At 42.2% G+C, this 18,274-nt stretch overlaps 2 protein-coding genes across 2 annotated transcripts; both read left to right on the top strand.

Annotated features, from left to right (window-relative positions):
• The first annotated feature begins 58 nt into the window (after positions 1-58).
• LOC125895932 (flavin-containing monooxygenase 5-like) lies at positions 59-6,822 on the top strand. The gene is made up of 11 exons (XM_049588187.1): positions 59-135; positions 1,450-1,588; positions 1,737-1,925; positions 2,034-2,199; positions 2,391-2,533; positions 2,622-2,821; positions 2,968-3,103; positions 3,189-3,408; positions 3,500-3,572; positions 4,332-4,584; positions 4,677-6,822. The coding sequence occupies exons 2-11, from the start codon at positions 1,457-1,459 to the stop codon at positions 4,824-4,826; spliced, it is 1,662 nt and encodes a 553-aa protein (XP_049444144.1). The 5' UTR covers positions 59-135; positions 1,450-1,456; the 3' UTR covers positions 4,827-6,822.
• A 2,678-nt stretch (positions 6,823-9,500) lies between these two features.
• On the top strand, positions 9,501-16,283 carry LOC125895928 (dimethylaniline monooxygenase [N-oxide-forming] 2-like). Its single transcript, XM_049588172.1, has 12 exons — positions 9,501-9,562; positions 9,737-9,868; positions 11,058-11,200; positions 11,423-11,611; positions 11,720-11,885; positions 12,055-12,197; positions 12,342-12,541; positions 12,677-12,910; positions 14,887-15,008; positions 15,096-15,168; positions 15,285-15,354; positions 15,442-16,283. Exons 3-12 carry the CDS (start codon positions 11,069-11,071, stop codon positions 15,811-15,813), a joined length of 1,701 nt encoding a protein of 566 aa, XP_049444129.1. The 5' UTR covers positions 9,501-9,562; positions 9,737-9,868; positions 11,058-11,068; the 3' UTR covers positions 15,814-16,283.
• Positions 16,284-18,274: the final 1,991 nt, after the last annotated feature.

The raw sequence follows: 18,274 nt of genomic DNA, 5'->3' as shown, positions 1-18,274 counted from the left end.
ACTGGTGCTGCCTTTTTTGGACAGAAAAAAGAGAGGGAGATTTTTTTCTCCATCACCATCTTACTATAAAAGCATGTGCACAGGTGACGCCCGTCCTCATTGGCCCTGCACAAGAAAGGACAGACAAGGATAGAGGTAAGGCGGAGAGCTGCTATACTTGTATTTCTGCTATATTTAACTGCAGAATTCATTTTCTTAAAATTGTTGTGGTTGAGTAAGTTGTTAATATGTCAGTGAGATGTCTTCTGTTACCCATTCATGTGCAAATGATTAAACTGCAACGTGACTGTGAATCGAACAGAAAAGGTTTGTGCAGAATAGGTTTTTTTTGCACATTTCGCAGTGATGAAATCACAACACTGAATCTTTGCACATATGTAGTGTAATAAGTGTACGATCTGCTCTTAATTCTACCTCTTGTAACTGAGAAAGCTACACAGCAGAACCTGTATTTAGTGCAAAAGAGTTCAGTTTTACTGCTCTATGCTGCAGACCATGCAACCAGACATATTGTCAAAGTCATTTTATAATTCAGTGCAGTTTCAACAACAAAAAAATAAATGAAATCATGAGACAGAATGAAATGCAGATGAGAAACCCTGGTTCATCAAAAACAATGCATGCAGCATGCATGTAGTACAGAGTAACATTTACAACCTACAAACCCTCTAAGACTAACCAAGACTAACCCTAACTACTACATGTTCCCAAGACATTTATCCATCACTGCAAACATTGATGAAGGATGTAATTTCATGTAACTTGGAGTGAAAGCTCAGTTCAGTTCAAGTTTGTTTTTTTTAAACTAAGTTTTTATTTCAATTCCAGCAACTTATGCATTCATTTTCACAATTTACATTCTTTTTTCTGGTTCTACAGCTTTGCCTATGTGGCTTACAGGCAACAAAAAGAAATTAAAATAAACCAAGCACATCCCAGCTTAAAGTATTAATTTCTAAATAAAACAAAAGGTATAAATTAGGGAAAAGGAATGTTTGACAAAAAAGACTAAATAAAAAAAAGGTAACGGTAAAGGTTAGGGAGGGGAATTACATGTGTGTGTTTACAGTGGCATGAGTGTATGTATGCATCAAGAGGTGAGTCAGGTAGGTGAGCTAGAGATACATCTGTACTGTAAAACATGTAGGCAGATTTCAGTCACTTCACTATGTTAGTAAGGCCAGGGGGGGGGGCTCCAAATTGGCACAAGGTTTTAATGTGATTCCAGCACACATGCCTTCAGTTAGACTGTTGGCAAAGCAAGACCATACATGCACTAAATACTGCTCTAATGCTCTAATGCACAGTGGCATTCACCGAACTGTCTCACAGATTACAGTGGGCTGGAATGACTTGACACATTTGGCGTGATGTACTTGGGAATGATGCACTTAAATGTGATGACAACCATGAGTTTAAAAAATCTATTTTTCTCTTTCCGTCCCGCAGCTCCACCATGGTGCACAAAGTAGCAGTGATCGGGGCAGGCCCCTCTGGTCTGACCAGCATTAAGGCTTGTCTGGATGAGGGCATGGTGCCAATCTGTTTCGAAAGCAGCGATGATATGGGCGGACTATGGAAGTTCAAGGCAGGTCACCACTCCAGAAATAAAAAACAGCCTTTTTGTGTTTATGCTTTAAGCTATCCAAGTTGGGAGCTGAGGGATCACGTTGCTGCCAGATCTCACTGTTTCCTTTTTCCCACATTTCCTGTCATGTAAAACCTCTTATCTGCAGGAGGTTTCTGATCCAAACAGGGCTAGCATCTACCGCTCCCTTACCATCAACATTTCCAAGGAGATGATGTGCTACAGTGACTTCCCCATCCCTGCTGATTACCCCAACTACATGCACCACTCTAAAATCCTGAAATACTTCAGGATGTATGCAGAACACTTTAAACTGCTGCAACACATTCGCTTTCAGGTAACAAGATACAGTAACAGTGAAAGGAGTGTGTGGCTCATTAAATGTTTTCACTGCAGTTCCAAACAATCCACAAACTAATCTACTGCGTGTGTTTTTTATATTTAGACATCAGTGAAGAGTGTTAAACAGAGATCAGACTTTTCCCGCACTGGTCAGTGGGAAGTGGTGACAGAGAACAGAGATGGACAGGAGGAGAGGCATGTCTTTGATGCCGTCATCTGCTGCTCTGGTCACTACACCTACCCTAACCTGCCGCTCAAAGACTTCCCAGGTAAAAACATATAGCTTGCACATCTCTTGCCCAGGCAAGACATCTTGTTCTGACATCTATTTAAAATGAGTTAATGAGTTAAGTGAATGTTTTTCACGTCTTGCTGTTGGAACAGGATTCCAGTATTTCTTGTAACACACAACAAAAAGGAGTAACAAAACATATAAAGACAACGTTCTGCTGTGTTTCAGGAATTGAGACGTTTGAAGGCAAATACTTCCACAGCTGGGACTACAAGGGGCCTGAACACATGATCGGGAAGAGAGTGGTGGTCATCGGCATTGGTAACTCAGGAGGTGACATCGCTGTGGAGAGCAGCAGAGTGGCAGAGCAGGTTGGCGGAGTCTTTTCTGATTGCTCTTGTCTTCCTTCTTTTTAGTTAATTCATGCGTGTTTGTGTCTGACTATTACTCTTGTCATAGGTGTATATGAGCACTCGTCGTGGCGCCTGGGTCATCCGTCAGGTTTCCGACAACGGCCTGCCAGTGGACATGAAGTACAACACGCGCTTTGTCCACATCCTCTTCCAGCTGTTGCCCATCAACGTGCTTAACTGGATTGGCGAGAACAAACTCAACGCCATGTACGACCACACCATGTATGCCCTCAAACCCAAACACAGGTAGGTGCTGTCAGGACTGCACAAACTATGACTCTGCATAAAGTCTGACTTCCTCACATTGTTGCAGATGCTGAAGCACATTCAAGCACTGAATCTGTGTCCAGTATTCATTTTACAGTATCTTGCTTCTTCTGCTGCCTCCTCAGACTCTTCAGTCAGATCCCAGTGATCAACGATGACCTGCCGCTGAAGATTCTGTCTGGGTCGGTCATTATCAAACCAAACGTGAAGGAGATCCGTGGCTCCACCGTGGTGTTTGATGATGGCAGCATTGTGGAAAACGTTAGAGAACTTTGTATCCAAGGATATTTTCTTTATTTCGAGCATGATTAAATCTTATCTCTAACTAATACCATCCTTGTTACAGGTGGATGTAATCGTGTTCGCCACAGGCTACAGCTATGATTTCCCTTACCTGCCGAGCAATGCTATGTACAAGTCCGGGCACCGTGTGGGTCTGTACAAGCACGTCTTCCCTCCCAACCTGGAGCACCCCACTCTGGCTATTGTGGGCTTCATCCATGCTCTTGGAGCCATCATGCCCCAGGCAGAGATGCAAGCCCGCTGGGTCGCACGTGTCTTCAAAGGTGAGGCTGCGTGTTCATTCTATCATCTGCCACTAGTCAGATTCCAAGCAGCCTATTTACCCATGTCTGTCTTCTGTCTTTTGCACTTCAGGGAAGAAAAAGCTGCCCTCAAACCAGGCCATGATAAAGGCTGTGGAGCAAGACACCAAGGACATTTCCAAAAAGTAAATCTCCCAGTATTCTTTTGCCTGATTATTTGTTGCAACTAACATTGTCCCAAATTCTGTTATGTCCCTCTGGAGTGAACAGATGAGAGCACTTGTATTTTTAGAGCTTCATTCCTTTTTTCCTTTCGGCCAATTGGCAGCAACACAATTCTTAAAATTAAATTAATTTATACATGTGGAAACACCCCAGTCTGAGTGCACACAAAGAATGCTATGTTTTATATAGATGACTGCAGGGATGATGTTTTTTGGTAGGCCGACGCAGGAGTTAGCATCGTCCTGCGATGATTGGATTTTGGATTATTGCCTAAACTAAACTCTGTGGCAAACAAACATTTATGTTATTTACATGTTTTGTTCAGCAAATTAATCTTCTGAGGTGTAAATGCAATCGCCGGAAGTAAAAAGCTAATGCCACACGACAGTCGCATGAGTTAACATCATCACCACAACAAAACTGATGATGTTCTGTAGTCTTATGTAGCCACTTCTTAGCACTTTTTAAAGACACCTTAAAGCTTCAAAATTCAAGAGTTGGATATTTACTGACATTTGTGCTCAGAACCAAATGTGAAAATCTCTTTATATATCTACAGACCTTATTTAAGGTATTCAACAAAAAACATTTTTAAAAAACCCACTGACTTTGAGATGAGAAAACAAGGAGTGCTAACATGCTAACTCATCTTTGCGCTATTACTATACTGAGTCATTGCTTTTACATTAATTTGGAGTTCTGATGTTTCCTCTCCACAGCTACATTGTGTCAAAGCTGACACCCCTGCAGGTGGACTTTGTTTCCTACATGGATGACTTAGCTGGGGAAGTTGGGGTGCGGCCCAGTCTCCTCTGGCTCTTCTTCACAGACTACACAATGTTTAAGAAGGTTTTGTGGGGACCCGTCACTGCCTACCAGTACCGCTTGATGGGACCAGGGAAATGGGAGGGAGCCCGCAAAGCAATCCTTACCCAGTTTGACCGCATGTACCAGCCACTAAAAACCAGACAGGTCTGAGTCCCTACTTATCTGAACATCAAGTATAAATTACGACTGATTGTCTGGACATTTGGCTATAACCTTCTACCTTCCATCTCTTGCAGCTGGAGGCACAAGAGCCCTCCATCGCTGGCCGCCTGTTTAAGCTGAGCCTGACTGCCATCGCTGGAGGAGCTGCTGTCTACTACATCCATGTGCGCAGCCCAGACACCATCCCTACCCTGCTGTCCAAAATCCGCCCACAAGCAGTCTAAACATGCTGCATCAATCAAGCAATTCGAAACATGCTAACCAAACACTATATCTACTGCTTAATCTAGTTCAGTTCACTCCTGATAAGCTGGTGATTATGGCAATGATTAGAGGGGTCGCTGTCTGAGCTGTTGATTAATACTCCAGGTATTCTATTCATTAGTCCATCTATTGCATCTATACATTTAGTTTATCTAAATGCCTAAACTTTTTCCTAAAAAGAAAAGTGATGCTGACATGCAGCTATTTACATTAAATAAAAAATGTACAGGAGATGTCACAAATCCTGGTTTACATTGTGTATCTACACAATTATTCGCAATTAACACAAACACTCATTGCCAATGAGGACTGCTGTCAGCATCCATTCTGTGCAGTATCCTAGTCGTGGTTAAATATAGACGAATAAATGCTTACTAATAGTATAAAGGCAGATTTATACTTGTGCGTCAGCTCTATGCAAAGCCTACGCCGTCGTCTATGCACGTGACCCACGCTGTGTGGGCATTTATACTTGTGGTCTGTCTGTGTCACTCTGCAATTACACCTCCAAACCACTAGTTGGCATTCAGGTTTCTGTGAAGTGCTGTAAAGTTTAATTGATTAAAACTCACCCAAGCAAACAAGAGGATCCAAACTTGGCTGTGCGTTCCAGTCCCCACAGTACCACACTATAGAGTATACCAGAGAAAGATTTACATGTCCCAGTACACGTAGGTGAGTGCAGTATGCCAAAAATACCAGGATGTTCTACTACATCTGGTCCGATTTTGCAGTTTGCAAGCCAGCATGCTTTTCTGGCTGTTCTGACCCACAGTCCTCTGCACAGCAGACGATATATCACATCAACTGAGCTGCAAACAGATGACAGCTTGACTGCTGATCGACAGCTGTCAGAAGTCGCAATAAAGGATGACAGTGGATTCAAGTAACTGATGACGAGAAGAAGAGTAATGATAGGAATATTGATTGTCTAAGTTAACAAAATAATTGTAAATATTACAAACAACAACAGGACATACCTATAAAAATAACCAGAGATGGGACCAAGTCACACATGTGCAAGTCTCAAGTAAGTCTCGAGTCTTAACCTTCAAGTCTCAAGTAAGTCCCAAGTCATTTTTTCTTGGGCAAGTCAAGTCAAGTCACAGGTTATGTCAAGTCAAGCCAAGTCAAGTCCAAGTCAAGTCACTTTATTATTGTAATTTTACCTGCAGAATCTGATCTTAATAAAGTGAAAAGACAAGATATAAGTAACTGTCAGTGAACATCATTGGCCAATGTGTCCAACCTGTTTAAAAAATATGACAGTAATTTGGATTGGCATTGTAATTACTGATATTCAGTAAAATACATCATGGAATCAAACAAAACAGAAATAACTTCATAAAATTATTTATTGATGGCTTTCAGTCTAAACAAGATCACTTCTGCCAGCAGTGTTTGAAATATTTTAGTTGCCAAGAAAAAAAAGGCAAACATATAAAAATCTGAAAGAATAAACCTGTTATAGAGCATCAGAAACATCTGTATGTGTTTCAGACTTCATCGCTGCAATGTTTACTTTGCAGGGACGACCCCCATGCGCACACACACACACACACACACACACACACACTAACCAAGGCAGCGGCCAAAATCTCCCATTTAGCTCATTTAACCCTGTGTTGCTCGTTCATAAAACGTACAGCTGGTCTTGTGATGAACCGGTCGAAATGTTCGCTCACGTTTTCTGGGCTTAATGTTAGCAAATAAATTAAAAAACAAGCCTCAGCCTGCGCTCCTACTGGGTAATCAACATTATTTTTTAAATTAATTTATTAATTTTATATTCAAACTGAAAACATGATGTGAATAACACTCAAGTCATTCAAGTCATCGTGTCTCAAGTCAAGTCAAGTCGCGAGTCTTTAACTTCCAAGTCCGAGTCAAGTCTCAGGTCTTTTATTTTTTGTCAAGTCAAGTCACAAGTCATCAAAACAGCAACTCGAGTCGACTCAAGTCCAAGTCACAATGACTCGAGTCCCCATCTCTGAAAATAACAATGATAGAAATGCAGATGTAATTTCACTGTTGCAAATATCATATGTTAGAATCTACAATCTGTGCAGTTACAGCTTTAAAGTTAAACTACATACTTTGCAAAGTATCAACAGCAGAGCTCTCCAGTTTAAACTGCCTCTCCGGTGAACTCGATAAGTGGCGTTTGTTTATCTCCAAGGAAATGGATATAAAAGCAAGTTCAGGGCGTAATGTTATGAGACACTATACATCCCAATGTTGTGCATACTGCATGCAACAGTACATACTTTTTAAGGGCAGCTGCAGTGCATACTACAAGTAAAAAGGAAAAGTATGTGATTCAGAATACACCCTGAGTCTCCACACTTTGTGCATCCAGTAATCCATCTGACCTTCTGCACTACATGAAAGTCATGCCACTTCCTACACTGAAACACAAAACTGCAAGTAAATGTAAATAGATTTTACAAATGTGGAGTGGCAGAAGATAGATAAGCTAAACCTGTTTTTTTATTCCTTTGTAATTTCTTTACTGTCTGTTGGAATTTGCTGAGCTAACCAGACGTGTTTACGTCATACTTAACTCGAAGTCACCATGAATGTGAAAGAGTGTTTTTTCTGTGTGAATAAAGCAATATGTTATACATCTCAGGTGACTTTCATCTTTTGTCCTGCCCTACTGAAATATAATTATATAATGGTAAGCATACATTAAGTGAAAAAATATGAATGAAATAAGATGAAGTGTTCTGAAATACTTTACCTGCAAAGCAAGGTTTAAAGCCCTGAACACATACGGTCCACCTACACTGGTATCTTCACTTATTTTGGCTGGTTAGATATGTCTAATAGGATATATATTAAACATATATATTTTGTTTATTTAAATGCCTAAACTTCTGTGCAGAGTTTGCATGTTCTCCCTGTGTCAGCGTGGGTTTCCTCCAGGTGCTCCAGCTTCCTCCCACAGTCCAAAGACATGCAGGTTAATTGGTGACTCTAAATTGTCCGTAGGTGTGAATGTGAGTGTGAATGGTTGTCTGTCTCTATGTGTCAGCCCTGTGATAGTCTGACTTTTAGCAAGGAGTCTTAGACTGGTGGTGATGTAAGAAAGTTCTCAGAGCAACTCTGAGCAAGGAAGGGACAGAAACTTGTAGCTTAGTGAGGAGGTGTGGTTGACCCCAGCTAGGTCTGATGCTTGCTTTTAACAGATGTGATTGGTTGTCACAGACACACCCCTTTGTGAGCCTGCAAGGTGAGGACTCCCAGTGGAAATGAAATGAACTGCTGACTGTGAAAGTCCAGGGTCGTGTGATCACTGAGGGTTGAGACAGACACAAGTCATCACTGCTGCACTGTTTCCAGTTTTCCAAATATCACTTTATTTCTGGTGTTGTAGCATTAGTTGGGAAATGTGTGTGTATATCACAAATGAGATCCGCCACATGTTGTCCCTGGACGACCTAATCTGTAGCATTTTATTTTCTCTGCAAAATGCAACAGATTTTTCTCCTGCCTCTTTGTGTTTCCATTTTCTCCTCTCCCTAAGAAACTCTTAAAGGGATAGTGCACCCAAAAATGAAAATTCAGCCATTATCTACTCACCCATATGCCGATGGAGGCTCAGGTGAAGTTTTAGAGTCCTCACATCACTTGCAGAGATCCAAGGGGAGAGGAGGTAGCAACACAACTCCACCTAATGGAGGCTGACGGCGCCCCAGATTCAAACGTCCAAAAACACATCATTGAAACCACAAAATATCTCCATACTGCTCGTCCGTAGTGATCCAAGTGCTTGCGTGCGAGACCAGTGAAAGCACGTGAACACACATGAAGGCGGTGCCCATGTCTCACGGTCTCACGCAAGCGCGCACACATGAGCGCGGTGCGAAGAGAGGCAGTCAGAGCTACAGGCTACAATGAGGCTAAAAACAGAGTTCAAACGACGTTTTTCCAAACAAATTTTTATGTCTGGGCTTCAGGACACTTGGATCACTACGGACGAGCAGTATGGAGATATTTTGTGGTTTCAATTATGTAATTAAAGAGGGCATAATAAAGGAGTGGCAGGTGGGCTGGGAGAAAGAAAGTAAGGGGAGGCATTTCTTTTCTATACAATCTCTAGTCAATAGGAAATGTCATTGTAGTTCTCCATTCCGAAGGGACTCTGTTAAACTGTGTAGGTTGAGGTTGGGTCATTGTGGTTTAAACCAGTCTCTTTTTATTATAGGAAAGCACGACACAGGTCTATGTCACTGTGGGAGGCCTGAAACAGTTAAACATGTGTTCTTAGAATGCAGTCAATACAACGCTGAAAGGCAGAGACTATTTTCCCAAATGGCAGAATTAGAAGTTCAAGTTTTCTCTATCACCTGCAAGCGCAGGCGTGCTCGATACATGCGCGTGCCCAGGCATATCTAATGGACAGGCTTGTTACGCGTCTGAGGCTGAGATTGTTTTTGCGAAGTGTTTCATTAGTACGGTTTCGGCGTAATACATGTGTTTGGGCAGCAGGGTGAAGCACGACAGGATAGATCAGACTTGGGTTGTGTTGTATGAGCTGTGTGAGAGTTTGTGAACACATGTTTTGATAGTTTGCTGCTGTTAAACTCCGCCCCCTTTAGTTCATCAGGAATGTTCGTTGCTTTAGACTCTGTTCAGCATGGAGGCTTGCAGGGAAAACAAAATGTTCCTCACAAACTCAAGATAACGTCGTGTGAGTGTACAAGTGACTCTGTGGGTGAAGTGCTCATTTACATGCAGAAGCATTTAGATAAGCAGGTTAATGTATTACACTACCCTAAGCTTTTTATTCTTCAGTGTGGTTTGATGTCAAAGATTAGCTTTCCCTGTATTTATCTTCCCTTCTGAGACACCATTTCCTCTCCAGCTGACAGGGTTAAAGTCCCTCCCCTGCAGCACTGTGTTCCTGACTGGTTGATCAGCAACAGCTCAGTTCGTTACAGGGTGTACTGCGTTTGACCGCAGCTGTCCAGGAGTTGAAATCAGCCTGCAGGAGAAGGTGAGAGCACCTAACATGTGCCCCTGCCTACAATGACTCTGTTGACATGCTCAGACACATTTTCTACCTGTAAATCTAATCTGCTTCACTTACTTTAACTTTATACGATATTCCTACAAGTTTTAAACCACTGAAGGATGTGAGCTACTTGGCATTGCTGTTCTGAAATCCTTAAAATCTAGATTTGCTGAAAGGAACCCTGTTTGACTGTGCCAGAGTGTAGAAGTATAGATATGGATCATGTCTAATCTGTTAAAGGAGTCTAATGCTTGGATGCTGCCGCATGCTGTTTGTGCATGTTTTCTCAACATATATTAAAGTCCGATCAAAAAGCTGTGATTCATGAAGAGGGGTGGATTCTTGTGACTCTTGAGAATCTCCTTTTGCAAGCTTATGAAATTGGCACATGCAGCTCTTTCATGTGGGTTGATAAGAAATGCCACTTGACTGCATGAATATCTCTTGATTTGAAGTGAAAAACAGATTGCTGTGCTCACTGATGGTTTTCATTAGGAATCTTATAACAACAAAACCTGTCCTTCAGTACAGATGTAACAGGGTCAGTTATACAGCAGTAACGTGTAACAAATTCAAATGTACATTTATAATATTAAGTGTTGTTGCTCTTGTTATTGCCTGACACGCTCAGGCCTCTGTGGTCAGTATGTGGAATGTTTGATACCCAGTTTCTGTACCCCTGCGGTCACCTTTGGGGGTACCCCACCGATAAAGGAGTGTCTCCCATCTTGCCTCTCCTGTTTCACTGTTGTGCTCCATGAGAGAGGGGCTCAAGTTTATGTGGTCGTAATTGACGGAGGATTTTGTTTTTAGTTGTCAGGAAGATGTCTACAGCCTGGGCCTCTTTATATCAGCACAACGCAGACAGCGCTAGAGTGCAGTTATTTAAAAGGCATGCTGTTAAAGGTGGTTTTCACTTCACCAAAATCCAAACCCACATCAGTCCAACGTACAGTAATATACCAAGCAATGCAAGAATGGAATTCACTTCCAAGTCATATTATACAACAAAATAATATGTGGCTTAAAAAACTGCCAAACTTTACTAATTAATGAGTATTCTTTGGTGTGCAAATGTGTCATGGTCATTCCATTCTATTGTATGTTTATTTATCTGTTCGGGTTCAGTCAGAGCTGGTTTATTTACCTTGTATTATGTAAACTATGTCAGCTGTTTCAGCAATGGTTCGACGTGTGGCAGTGGTTGGAGCCGGCACTTCTGGTCTGGTCTGTATCAAGACCTGTGTCGATGAGGGCCTGGAGCCTGTCTGCTTTGAAAGCAGTGATGACATTGGCGGCCTGTGGAATTATAAGGTGAGTGGGGGCACCATTTATTTATTCATCTTGTCACCAGTTCAGGATTTACCACCAGATACTGTATAGCTATTGAGTTTTCCATCTCATCGAAAGCAAGTCGCACATTTATGACGTATGACAGAGTTTAGCTTGTGCATAACAATGATTATCAGCACTATTGGAACAGTAAAATGTCCGTATCAGCTCTACAGTATGTCTTGTTTCCCTCTGTGTCCACAGGAGGCATTTGAGCCAGAGCGAGCCAGCATCTATCGCTCCTTGGTGGTCAACACCTCCAAAGAGATGATGTGTTTCAGTGATTTCCCCATGCCTGCGGACTACCCAAACTACATGCACAACTCGCAGCTGCTGCGGTACTTCAGGCTCTATGCTGACCACTTTGACCTGCTCAGACATATTCATTTCCAGGTGATTCCTTTTTCATCATGTCTGGCGCATCACTGTCTTTATAAAAGTTTCTACAACAAAGTCAAAGTAATTAATGCATGTGTGTATGTGTGGATGTGCATGTCTTAGACAAAGGTAAAGAGTGTCACACAAAGGCCGGATTTCTCTCAGTCCGGTCAGTGGGACATAGTGACCATTAACAGAGATGGAGAGGAGGAGAGACACGTCTTTGATGCAGTTCTGGTGTGTGCAGGCCACTACACCCATCCAAACCTACCCCTGTCAGAATTTACAGGTTGGTAAACAAATAGAAAACACTTTTAAACATCTCACTCCTCCATCAAACTGAAATGTTTTGAATTTGATAGAGGACTAAAGTGAGTTGATTTTCCACATATCTGCACATTCTTGCAAGAAATATATTTAATATTTTCCTTTGATCTGTGCACCATCTGTATCTCCAGGACATGAGACGTTTTCTGGCAGGTGTTTTCACAGCTGGGAATATAAAGATGCAGATGCCTGCAGAGGAAAGAGGGTGGTAGTGGTTGGCATCGGCAATTCTGGAGGAGATGTTGCAGTGGAGATTAGCAGATCTGCAGAGAAGGTGAGACAGAGGAGATTAGAAAAGCCTCGTCATTGTTGGTAGAGAAGCAGCAATATGTTCTGTCCTGCTCTTGCATTGCACCGCACATTGTTCCACCAAAAGAATAAATGTATTCACAACCAGGCCTTTTACTCTCTTTGGCAGACATTCCTCAGCACACGTCAGGGGGCCTGGGTGATCGGCAGAATGTCCAATTATGGTCTTCCCCTAGACATGATACATATCACCAGGCTCAACAACTTCTTCTCATGGCTTCTTCCCAAGTCTCTGCTCAGCTGGTCAACAGAGAGAGAACTGAACTACAGATATGACCATAAACTGTACGGCCTGAAGCCGAGATACAGGTGACACATTTTGACCTAGATGGCATCCATTCCTCTCTGCCTCGTCATCCCAGTGTGAGCATGGTGGTGTAATGTGACATACTGTTCGTAGCATGATATGTTTGCTTGACTCCCAACATTTCCTCTCTTTCTCAGAGTTTTGGAGAAAAAGATTTTGATCAATGATGACCTTCCTGGTCGAATCCTTCAGGGGGCGCTAATAATGAAACCCAATCTGAAAGGATTCAAGGACTCTGGAGTTGTGTTTGAAGATGGCACCGTGGAGGAGAACATTGACGCTGTGGTCTTCTGTACAGGTTATAATGGAGGCTTCCCATTCCTGCCAGCCGCTTTAGTTAAGGGGCCTCAGGGAGAGTTCAGATTGTACAAGTAGGTATATGGTGGATGGCGCAAAAGTGTGAATGTACTTATTTAATTATATTCCATTTCGTCCTAAAAATATCGCCCTGAATCCTACACACTGGACCTTCAACTCATGAGTCAGATATGGAGATAGAGTAGACATAGTCGAGCATATAACTCAGGTTTCGAGGTGCTGGTAGGATGAGAGCCAGGATAAGTGTTTCCCGATTCCAAACTTTATGGTAAGCTAAGATAACCGGCTGCTGGCTCCAGCTTTCTATCATCCCATCTAACTATTGTCAGAAAAGTAAACTGGCGTATTTCCCCACATGTCCTTTCCTGTTCCTTTAAAGGTCCAGTGTGTAGGATTTAGTGGCAAATATTACTGAGGTAGCAGATTGCATGTATGTATGTATGCTGGACGACATGAAGGTGTGAGTGGCCATAGCTTGAGCCAGTGTTTGGTTTGTTCTTTCTGTGCTACTGTGGATCAACATGGCGGACTCTGTGGAAGAGGACCTGCTTTGTATGTAGATATAAACAGCTGATTATAAGGTAATGAAAAAGAATTGTTCTTATTTTTAGGTGTTTATAAACTAATGAAAACGTAGAATTAATATTATATACCATTTCTGACAATAGAAACCTCTAAATCCTACACACCAGACCTTTTAATGCTTTTGTTAGTATGCATGTTTAAAAATACTTTTACAAATATATGTATTTACTCAGTGTTTGACATTTACTTGTATGATAACCAATAAGAATTACTTATTGAACAAGCATGTAGTGATAAGTCTGACACAAAAAGTCTGGTTCTCCAGAAGGCAACAGGCAACGTATAGGAAAAATAAATCAAGCTTGTATGCATTTTTCCACATCATGTATTTTTAGATAATTACTAGTCCATAGCCATTGGTAGCTTTGTCACCTTCTACCTATGCCAGTCCTCAATGTCTATGTGCAGTTTCACATAGATTGACCACGTCAGTGAGTAGAAAAACGTGGGACAGACAGAATGACTGACTGACAGAATGACACACTGACAGTTTCCATCATTATGTACAGCATACCATACCATGACTTAGTCATACCAAACATTAGAAACAACACCAACATTGGTCCACAGGGGGAGCCACAGCGATCGGTCGCATTTTAGCCATTTTGAAGCATTTTTCTGTTGTTATAGCGCCACCCAGTTGCCAATTAGAGTTAAATTTCTCCAGTCACCTTGAGGCGTCCTGTTCTACATATCTACCAAGTTTAGTAAAAATCCATATGGTGGTTAGGCCTAGATAAGAAATGAGCTCTCTAGCGCCCCCATTTTGTTTGATGGGCTCAATAATGGAGGGGTCCCCTCAGATTATGTGTGCTCATATGCCTACAAAGTTGCGTGGTGATGGGTGAAACCCTTGAGATGTTCTACACCTTTATGTGATGAGCCACGCCCTCCGCAATATTCATTGCCTTATAGAAGCTCAGTTTTAGGAAGTTTTCCAACTTTTGCCAAGAGGGAACTTTAGATATTGCTCCCTAGATTATGTTCACCCAGTTTCATGCAGATCGCTCAAACTTCCTAGGAAGAGATCCATTTGAAGTGTTTTTCAAAAAATTCAAAATGGTGGAAAATCTATATAACTGGAAGTTATGGGTTCTTGAGGCAAATGTGTTCCTCATGAGGAGAGGCATCTCTGTGCAAAGTTTCATGTCTCTACCACATACGGGGCATGAGATATGCCCATTCAAAGTTTGACATTTCAATGGGTTGCTATAGCGCCCCCCTTTGGCCAATTGATGTAATATTGCTTCATTGGCATCCTCCCATGACCCTCTACCACTGTGCCAAATTTCACATGGATTGACCAAGTCAGTGAGGAGAAAAACATGGAACAGACACACAGTTTTTATATAGTAAGATTGTAGGACTGTCATGTATTATTGTAATGTATTACAACCTTAAAGGACGACATTACGGTTGTTGTTTTTATTTTATTTTATTTTAGGAGACTGTTTCCTCCTTCTCTTTCCCAACCCACACTGGCTGTCATGGGTCTTATTCAGACAAAAGGACCAATCATGCCCACTGTGGAACTGCAGGCGCGGTGGGCTGTTAAAGTCTTTACTGGTAAACAGTTGTGAGCTTTAAATGTACACACACAAACACTCAGGCCTGAGAGGCAAAATATTTCAGCTGGTGTGTTTTATCTTGAAGGTTTGAGCCGTCTTCCACCTAAAGAGAAAATGCTGGAAGTCATTGATTGTGAGAGGATGAGATACATGAAAATGTAAGTGTCTTCACACTGGTGTCTTTCAGTGGTACAGGCATATCATTTACGTTCTGCCTGTGGAAAGAAAATATCAGTTAAAATATATTGTGTTGAATCTACTCTGTCTTTCTCAGCTTCCACTGCCCGCGACAGGCGGCTCTCCAGGTAGATTACATCCCTTACCTGGATTTCATGGCTGGGGAGGTCAGTTCAGTTCAGCTCCATTAAGTTGTGTTGCCATTTGTATTGTATGTGTCAGACACAACCATCATGATAACCTTCTAATCACAGATCGGGGTTCGACCAAACTTCCTGAGACTACTACTGACTGATCCTGTGCTCTGGACGAAGGTCTTCTGTGGCCCCTGCACTCCGTATCAGTATCGTCTCACTGGGCCTGGACAATGGGCCGGAGCCCGTCAGGCTATCCTCAGTCAGTGGGAGCGGGTGGCCCAGCCGTTCAGGACCAGAGTGGTACCAGAACCAGAGGGCAGGCCGTCTGTCCTCTTTTCCCCCTGGCTGCTCACATTTGGAGGAACTCTGACATTGGCTGTCCTTCTGTCTAAACGTGGGATGTTTCCAGTGCTGCAGGGTGCAGCTCAGATTCTGGACAGGTGCAAGACTTTCTTGAGGGACTCCTGGTTCACTGGTTACACACAATAACATGATAAAATCCAGGTCCAGTCTGTGACACAGGATCGAAATCCTTTATGGTACAGTATGATGTAAAATGTAAGAGACACTGATTATAGATCCACCTTTTAATATCCGTAATGATCTAAGAGAGTACACAGACGTAATGTAATCTAGTGTTTTTACTTTGTGTGGGGTGTGCAGAGAGAGCCAGCCTCACACTTTTAATTTGGTGAACAAATATTGTACATATAATAATATGGGGTTATAAAATTGTGAAAGTAGTTTGCACTCTTCTGACAGATGTATCAGTTTTAAAGTAACCTGCACACGACCATCCTGACACAAGAAGAATATCTAAAAAGAGAAATAATGAAGCCTGATGATGCAGAAAAAACATTTAATTGCAGTATGTGTCCAAGAACAAGTTATGAACACTCACGTGGATCAGACGAAACATGGGAGTTCTCATGAAAGCCAATTAAAAGAAATAAAACCTGTGTTTTATTATCATTATTCTTATCTTTAGTGTTTATTAATATAACCTTTATTTAAACAGGGAAGGCCGTTGAGAGGAAGCTCTCTTTTACAAGTATCCCCTGATGGATTACTGAACAGGGGCCCAAACTGTCAGGGGCCTCCAAAGCCTTCACCTTTAGGTCCCGTTTATACGACAACGATTTCAACTGAAAACGGTAAACTTTAGTTGCGTTTTGGCCGACCGTTTACACGACAGCAGCGTTTTGGGTTCCTGAAAACGCAAAGTTTTGAAAACAGGTTCCAGAGTGCAATTTTTTGGAAACGGCAGCGTCTCCATTATCATGTAAACTTGCAATATGCCGTTCCTCTGAAAACGGAGACTTTTCGCACATGTGCATTACGGTTCCAGTCACTAGGTACATGCGAGAAAGTCGACCCTCACAACAACAATGGCGGACTCCCGAGCTCTGCTTGTGCTGCTCACCTTGCTGAATTCATCAACGCTTCCCCATCAGTGTAGATTTACTGTAGCAACTCCACCTCGTCGTCCGTCCAGACGAACGTTTGTGCAGTTGCCATTTTGTTTGTTTATACATCAGCTCTCTGTAGAAGGAAGTGTAAGCGTCACACCGCCAACTACTTGCCTGGCATGTATACTGCAGCGTTTTGGTCATTTTTGCGGATCCATGTGCACGGCGATTGTTATCAAAACGTTGTCGGAACTTTTTTCAAAACGAAAATGAGAAACGATTCTGTTTTCAGTGGATCGTTTTTGTGCAAACACGGCCTTAAAACGCCACTTCAATTAACACGTACTGACTAGGAAGAGATTCAAAATGAATAGAGACACAAAATAACTACAAAAATGAGCAAAACAGCTACAAAGAGACACAAAACCACAAACAGAAGCATAATGAGGACAAAGAGACGCAAAACTACATCCTAGTGTCTTGCTCCCGTGCAGAAGAGGTGGCGGGGCCTTTTGCATATCTGTGCCCAGGGGCCCACTGTCTCATAATCCACACATGCTGATTGCAGTTCATACAAAACAATAGAAGCACATGAAAGTTACAGTATATATATATATACATATATATATATATATATATATATCAATAAATGTTGACGAGTAGTTTTGGCACTGTGGGCAGGTGCTAAGTCCTGCTGGAAAACAAAATCAGCATCTCCACAAAGCTTGTCAGCAGACAGAAGCATGAAGCGCTCTAAAATCACCTGGTAGACAACTGTAAAAAATAAATCAAACTCACCCCAGCCACCCACTTCCTATGGTAAACAATGAACAGTCTGTTACTAACCCTTTTTCTCCACATTACTCTTATCCCAGCCTGAAGTCTGCTGCTTTCAGTCCTAGAGTTTCCATTGTGCTTATGTGGTCCCACATGATTCATGGACCGATTTCAAAATGTATCAAGACCATACTACTTTTACCATATTACTTATTAGGGGGTGATCACACAGAAATGAGACGCTAGAGACGCGGATGCTTCAAAGACACTTGAAACGCTGGAAGCGCTTATTCAGTGCGTGCTAGCTACTATTGTTTCTTCATTATGTTGTGCCCCTCGGTCAGATGGTCAGATGGTTGATATCTAACCGAGGAGGGTCATATGTATATATAAAAAAAAATCAAATAAAAAATCACCCTCTCACCCTCTCAGTGTGGTGTCTGCATCATCCTCATCTTGGGTCCTCTACCAGAGGCCTGGGAGTGTCAGGGTTCTGCACAGTATCTTAGCTGTTCCTAGGACTGCACACTTCTGGACTGGGGCGTCAGACGTTCCTGAAATCTGCCGGAGCCACTCTCCCAGTTTGGGGGTCACTGCCCCAAGTGCTCCTTCTACCACGGGGACCATGTCAACTTTGACCTTCCACATCTGTTCCAGCTGTTCTTTCAACCCATGATACTTCTCCACCTTTTCGTGTTCCTTCTTTCTGATGTAGCTGTTGGCTGGTATCGCCACATCTACCACCACTGCCCTCTTCTGGTGTT

Source organism: Epinephelus fuscoguttatus, linkage group LG10 (assembly GCF_011397635.1).
Source record: "Epinephelus fuscoguttatus linkage group LG10, E.fuscoguttatus.final_Chr_v1".
Taxonomy (NCBI): Eukaryota; Metazoa; Chordata; class Actinopteri; order Perciformes; family Serranidae; genus Epinephelus; species Epinephelus fuscoguttatus.
The sequence above is the reverse complement of the archived record's forward strand: the minus strand, read 5'-3'. Positions and strand labels throughout refer to the sequence as shown.

Excerpts from the sequence above, each read along its gene's own strand:
- LOC125895932 (XM_049588187.1), top strand. The coding sequence starts at position 1,457 with ATGGTGCACAAAGTAGCAGTGATCGGGGCAGGCCCCTCTGGTCTGACC. Across the intron at positions 2,200-2,390 it reads GCCGCTCAAAGACTTCCCAG|GAATTGAGACGTTTGAAGGC; the intron begins GTAAAAACATAT and ends GCTGTGTTTCAG. Across the intron at positions 4,585-4,676 it reads AGCCACTAAAAACCAGACAG|CTGGAGGCACAAGAGCCCTC; the intron begins GTCTGAGTCCCT and ends CATCTCTTGCAG.
- LOC125895928 (XM_049588172.1), top strand. The coding sequence starts at position 11,069 with ATGGTTCGACGTGTGGCAGTGGTTGGAGCCGGCACTTCTGGTCTGGTC. Across the intron at positions 12,911-14,886 it reads GGAGAGTTCAGATTGTACAA|GAGACTGTTTCCTCCTTCTC; the intron begins GTAGGTATATGG and ends ATTTTATTTTAG. Across the intron at positions 15,009-15,095 it reads GGCTGTTAAAGTCTTTACTG|GTTTGAGCCGTCTTCCACCT; the intron begins GTAAACAGTTGT and ends TTTATCTTGAAG.